Genomic DNA, 15,703 nt, shown 5'->3' with positions numbered 1-15,703 from the left:
AGATGTTAAGACTGGTGTTCCACAGGGGTCAGTGCTAGGGCCACTGCTATTTTTAATACATATAAATTATTTAGATAGGAATATAAGTAACAAGCTGGTTATGTTTGCAGATGATACAAAGATAGGTAGATTAGCAGATAATTTGGAATCCGTCATATCATTACAGAAGGACTTGGATAGCATACAGGATTGGGCTGATTTGTGGCAGATGAAATTTAATGTCAGTAAATGTTAAGTATTTCGCATAGGAAGTAAAAATGTTAGGTTTGAATACACAATGGGCGGTCGTAAAATCGAGAGTACACCTTATGAGAAGGATTTAGGAGTCATAGTGGACTCTAAGCTATCGACTTCCCGACAGTGTTCAAAAGCCATTCAGAAGGCTAACAGAATGTTAGGTTATATACTGTAGCACGATATGTGGAGTACAAGTTCAAGGAGGTTATTCTCAACCTTTATAATGCACTAGTGAGGCCTCATCTTGAGTACTGTGTGCAGTTTTGGTCTCCAGGCTACAAAAAGGACATAGCATCACTAGAAAAGGTTCAGAGAAGAGTGACTAGGCTGATTCCAGGACTACAGGGGTTGAATTATGAGGAAAGATTAAAAGAGATAAGCCTATACAGTTTAAACAAAACAAGATTAACAGGTGACATGACTGAAGTGTTTAAAATTATGAAGGAAATTACTACATTTGGTTGAGGCTGTTATTTTAAAATGAGTTCATCAAGGACAAGGGGACACAGATGGAAACTTGTTAAGGGTAAATTTCGCACAAACATTCGGAAGTTTTTCTTTACACAAAGAACCATAGACACTTGGAATAAGCTACCAAGTAGTGTGGTAGACAGTAAGATGCTAGGGACTTTCAAAACTCGACTCGATGTTTTTTTGGAAGAAATAAGTGGATAGGACTGGCGAGCTTTGTTGGGCTGAATGGCCTGTTCTCATCTAGAGTGTTCTAATGTTCTAATGTTCTAAAATCCTTTTACACTCTCTTATTTTGTTTGGTTCAATTTCCGAAGCAAAAAGTGACATAGGCCTTTTAAAAATGTTTAATAGATGTTGGTTAGCTGAGCTCTCAAAAGAAAGTTGATTTCCTGTGTATGTAATGCTGCAGGCATCAATTTGTTTTTTACATTTATTGTAATGAACCACATTTGGTGCCATGGGGTCTTCAGGTACCAAGCCCCCCATCCAATATGGTTTCCTCCCTCAAAATGAATTCTTAAAAATGGGTTATTTATGTACATACATTTTAATGTAAGTGTTGTACATAATAAAAAATACATAATAAAAGCAATGTGAATGAAAAATACTTTTTGGCAAAAAATGCACAGGAAGTGCATACATCATAAATTAAATTATTTTTATATACTTGCTGTATATGAAATGAAGAAATTATTACCGGGGGTTACCCTACCTTAAATGTTTAAATTCGATTAAGCCCTCTTAAAGTTCACCTTTTCCAAAGGTAAGTTCAGTGGTTTTACAACTGCCTATAATAGCCTGGTGCAATTTTACTTTAGATAGCTAAGTATCAACAGCTTATTATAGTGGCATGCAGTGGTAGGCTGAACTATTATTTTTCTGTTTTGTTTTATTTTATGATCTCCTGTTGCACAGTAATGTATGTTGAGTGCTGTGTATTGGTTTTCTGTATGTGCGTTGGCGGCATGTGTTTGATACACGCATCATGACTTTGTCTTATTATCATGTCAACCTGCAGAACTGTATTCTGTATGACAAAAGTTGTGTATGTTGCTTATACACACTCAAACATATTTAGTGTGAACTGATAATACTGTGGGCTTTATTATTTTATTATTTAATGGTGGGGTGGGGGTGGAGGGAGGGCCTTTAGAGTCAGAAACCCTGGAGCCATTTGAGGTCTTAATCTAGGTTTGTCAGTAGAATAATCTGCATCATTCTTAATTAAGATGGTACCAACTGTACTATTTTTGCATTTAATACAACATACATTTAGTAGGCACAATTAATGTCATAGTATACTGTTGCATCACAGAATAAATTTAAGAAGTACATTTATATTAATACATTGTGTTTTTTCAAGCAAGTACTTTCTTACTTAAGTAGAAAAGTCAATTGGCTACTTCTACTTTTACTAGAGTATATTTTTGCTCATTTATGTGTACTTTTAGTTGAATAAGTTTCATAAGTACTTCCTCCACCACCACTAAGAAACAGAATGGTGCTACAAAGTGCCACAGCACAATACAAAGAAGGAAAACAGAACAGAGAAGTTTCAAAAAGTTAATAATTATTGTAATGCTTAGATTTTTTGTACAAATGACTAACATACCGAGGTGCAATATACACAATTAGTAGCCTTAAACAGAGTATGGTAGACTAAAATAGTGAGTCTTCAACCTGTATTTAAAAGCTGAAACCAAATGAGCATCTCTCATGCAAGCAGAACGATCATTCCAAAGCTTTGAGGCACTGCAGCTAAAAGCATGACCTTCTACTGTAGTTATATTAATCATTGGAATGTTCAGTGGACCAGCATCTTGAATCTTGCATATAATTGTATGTTTACATAATTAGGTAGGGCTTAGGCTATTTAAAGTTGTTTTATATAAGAAGAAGTATTATGAAATCACCCTTAACCTTACGTGAAAGCTAGCATAAAAACTTCAGAACAAGAGTTATGTAGTCATGCGTTATAGGTTTAGTAATTATTCTTGCAGAATTATTTTGAATTAATTGAAACCTGCATATAGAATGATTTGAAAAACCTTTTAATAATGCATTATAGTAGTCAATCCTGCTTGATATACTGTATATGTATGAAAATATCTCAGTATCATTCTAATTTGCCAGTATTCTTAAAATGGAAAAATGGGTTTAGAATAGTGTTGTAATGTGCTTTTTGAAAAATACTGGTGCCAAAGATAACATCTATGTTATGTGCCAATTTATTATAGCTAAAGTTTAGACCTATAAAGGAGATAAAGTGACAGAAGTTTGTTGTGGCTTCTTATTCTTCCCAATAAACATTTTTTTCTGTTTTACTGTATTTAAATTATAGGATGTCATTAAAGTTATTAATTTAGTTATAATTAGAGAACACTGTGTTTGTGTTAATTATGCTATTACTTACTTATTGTTCTGGATTTTATGTTGATACAACCTTTTGTTATTTACATTTATATCCATAACTGATTGAGGTAGCAAGTCAGGGAAAAATGGAGAAGGCAGAGTGCATTTTTGCAACATTTTTGCTGTAGCCCGCAATACCCATGACACGAATCACATAACACCCATAACATTACATACCATCCACAACGTCAGTCACAAAATGCTCATTGCATGTCAGTTCTCCAGTTTTTGGTAGTTCTGTTTGGTCAGAAATATACCCTCTGATTTATTATCCTTCTGTATACTAGCACAGCCTATTATACTTTATAAAGTATGAAAATGGTTCTCTGACATCTGATGAACTTGCATAGGTTAATGATTTCCTGCCTAAGAACTGTGCTGTTTTCAGCACTAGCTCAACTGATCTCAGTAGAATAGTTATTCAAAAATAGAATTTGGACATCAGCTGTGTCACCAGTATGAAAAAGAGCATTCTGTACTTTTCCAATAGTCAGGTAAGAAATAAACCAACAGGTACAAAAGTTATTGGATGTTGTCTTAATTGAGAACAGCCATAGCCGACGGTCTCACCCTGTTCTTTTAGTATATAAAAAGGATGGCTCCTATAGGTTTTGTTTTGACTACTGACGATCACATGGTCACAATTAAGAATATATATTGCTTGCCTTGTGTGGATTTCACTTTAGATGCTTTTTCAGGATCCACTTTGTTTAGTACATTTGATTTGTCAAATGACTAATGGCAAATATAGATTGAGGAAAGTGACAAAGAAAAGAGAAAAAGACACTTTTATTTAGATGGCATTATTAGGTTCAGTTAATACCATTCCGGCAAAGCTAATAAGGCTTAATGAAGTGTTCAGTAGACTGTGCCAGGCTAGATTCAAACTTAATCCACAAAAATGCCAACTTTGTAAGCAATCTGTATGCATTTTAGAACTCATAGTGTCAAAGGATGCATGAAAACTGAAGAAAAGCTCACCTATATTCACGATGCTCTGGAAACAGTTTTAGAGACTGTGTTTGCAAAAAAAACTTAATTCAATCGCTTCTTGTGAAATACACCTGTTGTGGAGCTGATGCCACACATTGTTATTCCACACAAGGTTATTCATTTTTTGCTGCAGTTCATTGGCTAAAAAGACACGTTTCCGAGCATAACAGCAATTTTATTGTCATTTATGGCTAAGAACACCAAGGGCTATTGTAAATAGTATGTAGCATGTCAGTTGAGAGCAATGCCTGTTCCTAGTAATTTGGCTCATCTGCAAGTCCAGTCACCAATTTGAGAAAGTGGCTACATACATTACTGAGTTTCTCCTACAGGCCACAAATACATTTTAGTGATAACATGATTATTTCACTAATTGTATAAATTTGTAAGCATTGTGGTACCAATGGGCAGTTACTCTTGCTCAATGTGTCTTTGAACATTATATAACTGAGCATGGAGTCCCAGAATATCTACATACTCAGGGAAGACAATTGAAGCAAATTTAATACATTAACTGTATTCCAAGTTGGGCATACTGAAGTCAAGAACCTCCCTATATCATACAAAACAGTGCGGCTTAATAGAGAGGTCTAATCGATCTTAGTGGGCCCCTTACTCCATTTGGAGAGCCGGAGTCTGGTGGAAGAAGGACGGAGCCTGCGACACAGGAGTGGAGGCGGCCAAAGGAACGAAGGACTGACTGAACTTTAAATATTAGTTGTAAATAATGTGTAAATAAACGTGTGTGTTGTGGACACTACGCTGTTGTGTCTGTCTGTGGCCGGGCTAATCTCTTACTATATATATATATATATATATATATATATATATATATATATATATATATATATATATATATATATATATATATGTTGCATTCTATGTATACTTTTGTGTATGTCTTTTGCCGGTAATGTATTACTATCAGTATTCTGAGGGTTAGATGCAAATAAGAATTTCATTGTATAATGTGCACTTGACAATAAACTTGAACTCAAAATATTTAAAACCTATCAAGTTACAGTAAATGTATACAATATTGGAAAGATATTCATTAACAATCCAGAACATTTTTCTTCTGACTAATGCTTGAAGTAATAGTATAATATATATTTTATTTATTGAAATGTACTTATGTATGGTTCACTATCTGTGTAATTTGCTACAAGGGTCAAGTAAAGTACAATGCAGTGCATGCTTCTATTGTCAGGGAACTCCTCCTTCAGAATATTTGTCACTGTTTTCTTGGAGTCAGCCATTGCCTTTTAGTTGCATTAATTTAATCAATTTTCAGAGTTGATACTTTTTAAAATTCAGGTCTATTTATATGTTAACCCAGTGCTTTACAGGCTGACAGTTTCTGCCATCAAATGTGTTATTTGATAAATGTAGAGATAAAGCTTTCTTTTGACAGATGTCTGCACTTTCTTCTTTAAAAAGAAGATACTCACTTTGCTCTCATTTACAGCCCTTTGAAGGACTTTCGACATACTGTATTTTTTTCTGTGTCTCTATTGGAGGAATTCAGTAATCATTATTTCATGTTGAGTAGAACTTCACAACATGATATAAATAAATAAAGCTAATACAATAATAAAATTTAGCTTGGTAAACTTAATTCAAACACATAAAATGAATGTCAGAATATGAATCTAAAAACCCCACAACACACAACAATGCATGTGTTAAAATGCACAGTATTACATCTTTATCTCCTGCTGTTTAAATTGAAATCCAGTTTTGTAAATTACCAAAGATGCAAATAGCTTCTACTTTCAAAATTAATGTTTGATGTGGGACTATATCAAATGAGTTTTGAAAGTAAATTATGCTGTAAAGTTTGCCTTTGTCTACTATTCCAGTAGTCCACTCAAAAAAATCTAAACATATGCTTGCTGTTATTTAGCACACTATTTTCATACAGGTACTTTTCTAATTTATTTCTTATTAAACATTTTCAGAATTAAAAAGTTAATAAATAAAGTAAATCCCATCTGTTAGTTTTAAATTGGCTTTTCAAGAAGGACTTCAGGATATACATAAAAACTGTTTAAAAGTAAATTTCATGGATACCTTACAAAGGTTTTCTTACACAGAGAATCATAGATATATGGAATAAGTTACAAAGCAGTTGAAATTAGTATTTTGAAGATTTTTAGATCTCTAATTAATTATTTTTTTCCAAGAGAATAGTAAATAAAGATTGATGAGCTACGTTAGGATGAGTGACCTGCCTTGTCATAATTATTCTAATATTTGAATAGATGAAAGTCCTAATTAATGATGTAAGTGCCAAACCTTGATTTACAGTACTGAGAGTGAATACCAACATCACCTAATCTTTCTGGGAAATGTAGTGAAAATGGATGTGTAAATGCATTTGTCCTTTTCAACACTGTAATGGCACAACAAGTTGCATTGGCCTGAGGATGAGGATGATCAACAGTAAGAGGCATTCCATCATTAAAACAAGCAACTTCAGTGCTAGGTGTTGGGGGCCCTTTAAAAACAGCAAGCCTGCCACAGTCACACACTTTCCAGATAGAGCAGCTACAGCAAGCCGTCCTTCTAAAGACAACAAACTATTTAAAAGAGCAACAATCCATTGGCATAACACTTACAATTAAAATGCACTGCTACATTGGCATAAGAAGGACAGGGAGAAGACCTACAATCAGACTCGGCAAAATATTGATTGTCCCACAGACCAAAAATTGACTTGTTGGGCTCTTATGAGGAGTTATTGGAAAGCCTCAAAATCTTGAATACTGGTTGTAGTAGCATCAATACAAGATCCTACTTCACTTTGGAAATGCTTCTCTATCTACTGAGGTCCAATGGTTCAAACAATTGTCCATACAGTGTGTAGTTACCAGCAAAGCTTCAGAAAGGATCAGCATGGATCGTCTCATGGAGCTTTGGAAAGTGTGGCAGATCATGTTGTCGATGTAGTGGCAGTACTAAGCAGAAGGTGGGCATTGCTGGCTTTTGGCTGACCACCAGCAGTTGCCACAGTGGAAAATGTATTATCTTGGGATGAATTATTATGTAACTCCATGACAAAACACCCAAGGACCCCAGATAAACAGTGTGAGGGAGAGCTGGCAACATGAATGTACAGGCATTACACAGCAGTCAAGGAGGAAGAACCACTAAGATAACATCAGGGACCTGGAATGCCAGTGGCAGTGTAAGTTCGGGAAGGAAGACCGCAAAGAGACTACCATGTCTGTAGTTCCACACAAGCTTCGTCTGCCACATATAATGTAGCCTTAAACCCCTCTGCTGTTCAGTTGACTGTGCAGTGCTCAACATTCCATGTGTGTCAAATGACACTACACCACTCAGATCCCTTGCTGATGTGCCATCATCACAGGCTACATGACCACAGAAGGAGAAAAGACCACCTTGACATTTCAGTGATTGTGTGCTGTTACAAGAAGTTGGAAGTTGTTGCTGGAGACTACTAACTTTGAAAGGAAGACTATATAATGTCACTCAAAAGTTACATCTTCCTGGGGATGTCATCAGTTACCAACAGTTTGAGCTGGCATTTCATCATTTAAATGAAAAGCTTCAGCTCCATTTGCAAGGAGGCCTATAAAAATGGCAAGCCTGCAACAGTGGCACAATTTCCAATTGGTGTGACTAAAAGTGAGCATGAGCTACCTAAAAGATCAATGTAAAGTGCACAAAATCATTGGGACTGTGCTGGGAGGCAACATGCTGTGCTAAAATACAAAAATATGCAAATATCTTTTGTATTTCTAAGTTAAAGCTGATGTACAGAAATTCATTGATTAAGGAATTAAGGCTGTATAGGAAAAATAATAAATAAATGTATATAAACATTGTTGAAATCTAGATCCCCTGATTTGCGATGGCACTGGCATCCAGCTCCATTTCATATTAGTATTTATTAAAAGTCAGGCTAGAATATTAACAAATAAATAAATAAAATTAACTGTCATTATTTTTTATTTGCCTCCTTACACTTTGCACTCAATGCATTTTGGATGTGATATGAATATATAACTGCATGCCAGTTTCTGCATACTGCAAACAGCAGAAAGTACCAGCAAAAGCAATACAGCATACTTATATAAAACAGCAAGTATACCTGAAAAGTTTATGAAAAAGTAAAAGTAAACTATTCTGCTCTGTTGACTCCCAACAGAAATGAAAATTGTGATGGTCTCACACTGATGATATATGGGGAACGTATTGTGGAAAAGTGTAATGGTAATAAATCTGTGGGACATCCAGTTTAACATATATGCATTAGGATTTGTTGAAGTTACAAATGCCAACACCTGTTACACTGAGATACTGAAATTTTAATTGTGAAAATCTTTTTCATGTTGAATGAATCAAGGCTTTTTGCCATTAGGTGGACTTAGACTGGACTACATTTGCATTGTAATTTGAAATTTACATATGCCTAATACTGTACTTTGCTACAACAAAATCTGCCATATTTTTGAATGAGTGATGATGAGTGATCATCACTGTATATTGTGGTCCCATGATGTATTGTGATTTTTCTATCCTTGGTAAGTAGTCCTTGAGACAATGGCTACAGTCAACTTTTTTCTGAAATGTAAATTACGTTGATGCAGTTCAGACCTCAAACTATCAAATGATACTATTCCTTCATTATATACTCACATAGTACCATGCAGCACTATAGTAAAGGAATTTTAAAAATTATTTAGCAAAATGAAACTATTAAAAACAAAATAATATGACAGATATGCAGGAATAAGCTCATCTGTTTCAAACTTAAAAATAAACTGTGCACAGTGCCTTTACATAGTAAGGAATATAACTATGTATAAAATTAACCACTTACAAAATATGATGCTATGATTTCAATCAAGTTTATACAAAATGTTATAACAGTGTAATAAGAAACAATTGCGTAAATGATGGGGTGTGTGTGTCACTTTTCATGCTTATCTAAAGAAATTATATTTAAAATGCTATTTTTTACTTGTAATTATGAGTAGCTGCAAACACAGCTTAATGAAATTTAGACATTTTTAGTCTCTTATGCAGATATCAGTTACAAGAGGTTTATATGAGATTAGCATGTTTATTTGTGAAAGGAACTAATTTAATTATTACATTTCTTTTAAATACTTTAGAATCATGCACTTTTCATCAGCTTTATTCAAATTATCCTTATATATGATTTGATATTATCCGTATGTATGGTGATCGTGTCAATACCCCGTATGTATGGTTTCACGTCAATACCTTGACTCAGTACAAGTTAGAACAATGCAATGGGACTCTGCCTCTGTAGTTAGAACATAACGTAGATAAAGGCGGATGCAGTATTGCATGATTGGCTAAGAATGTTTGAATGCTTCAGTGACACCGCAGGACGGCTGAGTATAGTAAGTCGGTGTTGGTTCGAGCAGATAACAGTAAGTTCGGTTGGTTTTTGGAACGTTGGTTTGGTGGGGCATACTTTCCAGGACTAACATCATCGACTGACTTAAACCCTTCAACAGCTCTGGAACCTTAAGTAATTTAGAACATATCGCCATTTGCTTGGAATGTCGATATCTATCTTTGGGCAGTTCGGTTTTGGCATCCGTCCTTCTGACATCTGTTGGCAAACTGAGTAATGATGGCTGGGTATTAACAACGCTCATTGTTTAAATTATAGCCTATCTCAGATCTAAAATGACCACGGCAACATAATTATTGCACCGTATTTAGTCGTAAAATACAGTTTGTTTTGAAAATTTGTTTGCGGGGAAGCCGTGGATTAAATATAAAGGCTGTAGTTATCAGCAGGGAGACGTGAATCCCGTGGCGAAGCAAGGAAAGGAATGTAGAGACTGGAGCGACGGACAGCCTTATATAGGCAGGTAGCCAACAATGTGGGAGGCGTTGGGATGGGGGACCCAACGCCGCCTCACACGGTGACCGAGCTGCAGGCTATGGACATATATATGTACGTAAGTAGAATTCAGTTCCAGCGTACCAAATTTCTTGAAGATAGGCCCATAAGTAACAAAGACCGTTGAAAAGTTCAATATGGCAGCCGACAGTGGCATCATACCAACGAAAGAAGTACCAAATTTCAGCCTTCAACCTACACGGGAAGTTGGAGAATTAGTGACGTTGGAAAGTTCAATATGGCGGCTGACAGCAGCGTCATACCACCGAAATAAGTACGTACATTGGTAGAGACTTCGCCTCTAGGTCCGGGGTTCGATCCCTGGCAGGGGGTGCGCTGAGTATGTACGCGCACTTCCCGATTCATTTTATCCTCGCATCCCCTTGGTTTGAGACGTATGAAAAAATATGCAGTTAACGCAGAAAGACAGATCACCAATTGAAGCTTTATGAATAATGGATACAAATCGCGTTCCTAAGACTGATCGGAGGCAAATTTCATTTCAAAAGACTACCCGATGGAAGCCTTGATAAAAGCGTGGTTTTGTGCAAACTGTCCAAATACAGACCTGACAACACTCATAATGGTCACAAAACTATTACATTCACAATTATGTTACGTTATTTTTAAAATGTTTCCTTTTCTTAGCACAAGCACAGCTGAGAAGCTTCAATGCATGTACTCCATAACGCGTTAAAAAAAATAATGCATTTAATCACACTTTCAATTCCAAGCAAAGGGGAACTTTTGTCAATGCATGATTTCCTGGTATATCGATTACATTGATGCAGACATCAGAGCTACAAAAATGTTAGAGTTGGAATAAAACGCGTTCCTACGACTGATTGGAGGAAAATTTCATTTCAAAAGACTACCCGAGCGAAGCCTTAATAAAAGCTTGGTTTTGTGCACACTGAAAAGCAAGCAAAATTAGATGCATTACAGAAAGCGGACTTTGTGGCTCTTACTGGGGATCATTGGACTTCCGTGACCGTTAGTAATTCTAATTACATCTAATTACAAAATGTTCAATGATCACACTGTTTTAGCCTAATGTACAAAATAATTTTGGCTAAGGTTACTCAGAGTTTAAAGGTGAAGCTGGTCAAATGACCTTTTATGTTTCTGCCTTATTTTTTTAAGAAGAAAAACTGCACTTTATGTTGAAATGTTTGTTATTATTATTTAAAGACAATACCATTCTGAAAATGTACTTTAAATACCACTTTATTTTTAAGTCTGCCCAATTTTAGCCAGGGATGATATTTTTGTTTCTGTTTTGAATTGAAATGCAGTATAAAAGCATTTTTTTTTTTCAGAAATTTAAAGAGCTTGAGTTTACAATATTCATGTCCATGTCTATTATTTGATTCTGTCGCCCACTAAAACCCTTTTAAATTAAAAAAACATTTGCGATTTGGGGCAAATTTTCATGTGTGATTACATACGATTAATCAAGATTAATTATTACACAGCCTCTAATTAATTAGATTAATTTTTTTAATCGAGTCCCACCCCTAATATATATATGTAGATATATATGTAGATTTGTATATATATGTGTATATACAGTATATATGTATATGTATATATATATGTGTGTGTGTGTATATATGTGTATATATATATATATCTGCATATATGTATACAGTATGTTTATATATATATACATATATACACATATACAAATATATACATATATATATATACATATATGTGTATATATATGTTTATATGTGTGTGTGTGTGTGTGTATATATATATATATATATATATATATATATATATGCCAGCAACCCTCATGACAATGACAACACAATTACATTGTCAGTCATGTTACGTTATTATTAAAATGTTTCCTTTTCTTTTTCATTACTTCTTTAACACACTACTTCTTCGCTGCGAAGCGCAGGTATTTTGCTAGTATTAATATTTTACAACCTACAGAAGTTCTGCAGCTATTAAAGTAAGCCTTTCAAGTTGAAACAAACAGTTTGCACAGGTATCCCAACTTCTGTTGATTTCTTAAAATACTCTGTCTGACTTAAGTAGACTTTGAACAGACTGTGTTACTACATCTCTGAAGTACTATTTGGACAATATTCCAGTGATAATGGCAAGATAACAGTAATTAACAAATGAAATGAGACAGAGCATTATAAACCTTAGAAGTGTAGGCCTTTCATTTAGAGAAACTGCAAGAAAATCAATGTGTTAGTAAGTACAGTGTCTTACACAATTCAAAGGCAATTGGAAACAAGAAGAGTCTCTGATAGGAAGAGATCTGGCAGACCCAATAAGAAGACAAGTTTCTGAGGGTCACCAGCTGGAGTGATGGGCTCATCACAGCACAACAGTTTCAAGCACAGCTTAACCGTGGCCAAAAAAGCAAGTCTCAGTTTCTACTGTGAAGAGGAGACATTGTCCAGTCTGCAGTAGTCCACAGCCAATATTTCAAGGCCCTGTCTGGTCCTTTAAGGTATGCCTTTCCTACTGCCATTTATTCTGTCAAACATGCTGCATGAACTCTGTTCAACTGAGTAAATTTGAACGAAAACTGGAAAAAATGAGGTGTTCTAAAAATTTTTGACCAGTACTGTATATGGCCTGGTTTTGCTTGTCATAGACTCTATATATAGATTCTATAGATGCAAAAACCTTTTTTTACTTAGCCTGTGGCACAACCTTTTGATATTAATAAATTTTAGTTTTATTTAAGTTAAGAGAAGAGAAAACAGCTCTATTCTATCAGTTAACCTTTTGCAGCTATGACAAGAAATGCCTAGGATCACCATTCAGGAAGTTTATGCATCTGTTGAGGGACTTTTGTGATTTTTGTTTAAAATAAGTTACAGGTGAATTTTGTCTAAAAACAAACAAGCTAAAATTCATCCATCCATCCATTTTCTAACCCGCTGAATCGGAATACAGGGTTTCGGGGGTCTGCTGGAGCCAAACCCAGCCAACACAGGGCACAAGGCAGGAACCAATCCTGGGCAGGGTGCCAACCCACCGCAGGACACACACAAACACACCCATTTAAACCGGAGCGCCCGGAGGAAACCCACGCAGACTCCACACAGGGAGGACCCGGGAAGCGAACCCGGGTCTCCTAACTGCGAGGCAGCAGTGCTACCACTGCGCCACTGTGCCACCCAATTTAAAATTTAAAAAAGAAAAATATCAAAAAAGCAAGATAAAACATTGCAGTAATAAAAAGAGTCTCTTACTTTGATTGCTTGCAGGCATTCTTTTGTGTCAGGTTTTTGAACACAAGCACAGATCCCAGGGACCGCAGCCTTCAGAGCCAAACATTTCTTTTGTTCCAATGATGATTTATTACACCACTTGAGACAAGGTTCAACAGAAAAGCAATATACTACATGGGAAAGAAAATGATATACGCAGAAAAATTAAAGACATAGTAATGGTCTTAGCCTTCTTGAAATCAAAACTAGGATATAAACTAGTCAAATAGATATTCCACATAATTCTCAGTTTGAGGACAGTCAATTGACCTTGTCTGCTTCTGTTGTCTTTCTACAGTTTCAAGATATAAAACTTAAACAAATGCTTAGTGGTTCCACTATTGTGATTGTAAAAGTACACAAACAATTAAATAAGAAGTACAGCACTGTTTTCACAAGAATGTGTTTCTTAAATTAAAAAAAAAAAATGACAAATAATCTTACCAGTCTACATTGAATTGGCCTAATCTGCCTGATCATTTAAACAAAGAATAAACATTAGTCTATTTACTGTCTGATATACTAGCAAAATTCTACTGGTGTTGAAGCTTGACTCTTTATTTAGCAATGTATGTGGTTAATCATGGCCTCAACAAATTTACTCCTATACTCTCTATCAAAAGACATAACCTTGTTTTAACAAAGCAGTAAGAGAACAGTTCGAAATCTAATGGTGTGGACATATGCAGTGGGTTGGATGTGGGAGCTGTAAGAGGCATGAGCTCCACAGAAAGGGTTAATTGAGAAATGCTCAGTGTGTCACTAACATGTTTGAAACAGTTTAAATCCTAATAATTTAGGAATACACTAAATTTTAAAATAAAATCCAAGCATTCTTTTCATATTTATGGTATAGTCTATATTTACCTTTGAACTATTATATGCATTGTCATGTACTTTAGAATTTGTACATTGAAAGTTGATCTTGTTGAAGTTTTTGTTCCACAAGAAACAGTCAAGTCTCCCATAAAATTCACATCTGGTTCAGGAATGTTAGAAAAGATTCTGTACTGTGATTGATACTGACTTTTTGTGAATCTTATTTTTTTTATGTGAAAAATACTTCTCATCCTTCCTCAATGATGTACTATCACTTTCTAACCCTGCAGACTACATTGATGCAGACACCTGGCATTGGTACCTGTTGCTCCAGGGAAGTAGGAATCAAGAAAAGGGAACATAGCACGTTACAGTAAATATCTGAGACTAAAATCATCTCCTCTGCACTATTGTGTAAACCTAAATTGTGATTATGGATTTGCCTGAAGGGGAAGTATACTAAGAGAAAGAAGCAGCACTATATACTTATTTTGTTCATTGAAAGTGCCATGAAGTAACTGCTGCAAACATCTACTTTACAAACAAGATTTAATTGCATTCAGTTTATATCTGTGTTGTTATTAGAATGTAACTTAAAGGAAAAAGAAAGTAATTTCTTTGACTAGTCAACCAACATGGCAAAACATGATTACAATCAGTAATCAGTTTTTGTGCTAAGTGACTTAAACATGCATTTTTTCCAATTTTGATGAGAACTAAGTCCTGAATTGATGCAGATGAAAAGCAGGGTTAGCCTATTAAAGTGTTAATTATTCCTGATAAACATTTGCTGTAGATAAATTTAAAAAATAATGTTATATTCATGCTCTTTCACAATACAAGTATTTAACACATTACATAAATTATATACTCAAATAATATCATATTATCAGTTCAAAACAGAATAATTAAATATTTTAATAGAACATTGTACTGTTTGGGAAACACATGTTAAAAATATATGTAAATACATTTCCATAGTTTCCTAATGAATTCACATTACAGCATTTACTTCCAAAAAAGCACAGGGAATCATACTCAGTCATTTATTACATTTTGCTCTGGTTATAGACATACTAATCTTAAAATTTCTGTACATTTTAATGCACTATACAAGACAAAACAATCCTGTTCTTTGTGTTCCACTCATAAGTCTCCAGAAAATTCAACAATGATATATGACAGACTGCCTGAATAATAGTACAGACAGAACATGTACAATTTTCACTTACTTAGGCTTGCGAAAACAACAAAGCACTGGAACAGAAGCTTCATGGCTTGTTTTGTTGGCTTTTTTAATGATGGAAGCTAACAGACTTCAAAAGGCTGTGAAGGTAGCTCTCCTGGTGACTGGGGATTTTATAGGGATCATAGTTAGCTGAGTTTGCAAAAAGATATTTGTACTCCTTTCTTTGGTAGTTGCCTGGCATATCCCACTTAGCAGACATTAGTTTTCAATTGGTGGCAGGACAAGATGTGCTCATGGGGAGGAGACAGATTGGTTAATACCTAAAATGTAGGAGTGTTCAGGGAAATTTTCCTTGGTAACAATGATAGATTTTTTTTTTTAACTTATACATTTCAAGGAGATTTTCCTGTGTGTTTT

The 15,703-nt window shown here is 35.0% G+C and overlaps 1 protein-coding gene across 1 annotated transcript in view; it reads right to left on the bottom strand.

Annotated features, from left to right (window-relative positions):
- The window catches only part of tfa (transferrin-a), an 84,147-nt gene extending 68,684 nt beyond the window's left edge, over positions 1-15,463 (bottom strand). The window contains exons 1-2 of the mRNA XM_039764143.1: positions 15,330-15,463; positions 13,261-13,409 (exon numbers count right to left, since the gene is read on the bottom strand). Of these exons, the coding sequence (XP_039620077.1) occupies positions 13,261-13,409; positions 15,330-15,372 (192 nt within the window). The 5' untranslated portion in view covers positions 15,373-15,463. The remainder of the gene's footprint in view (positions 1-13,260; positions 13,410-15,329) is intronic.
- Positions 15,464-15,703: the final 240 nt, after the last annotated feature.

The sequence above is a fragment of the Polypterus senegalus genome, chromosome 1 (assembly GCF_016835505.1).
Source record: "Polypterus senegalus isolate Bchr_013 chromosome 1, ASM1683550v1, whole genome shotgun sequence".
In the NCBI taxonomy this organism is placed as follows: domain Eukaryota; kingdom Metazoa; phylum Chordata; class Cladistia; order Polypteriformes; family Polypteridae; genus Polypterus; species Polypterus senegalus.
Note: the sequence above shows the minus strand (reverse complement) of the source record. Positions and strands in the feature narration are given on the sequence as shown.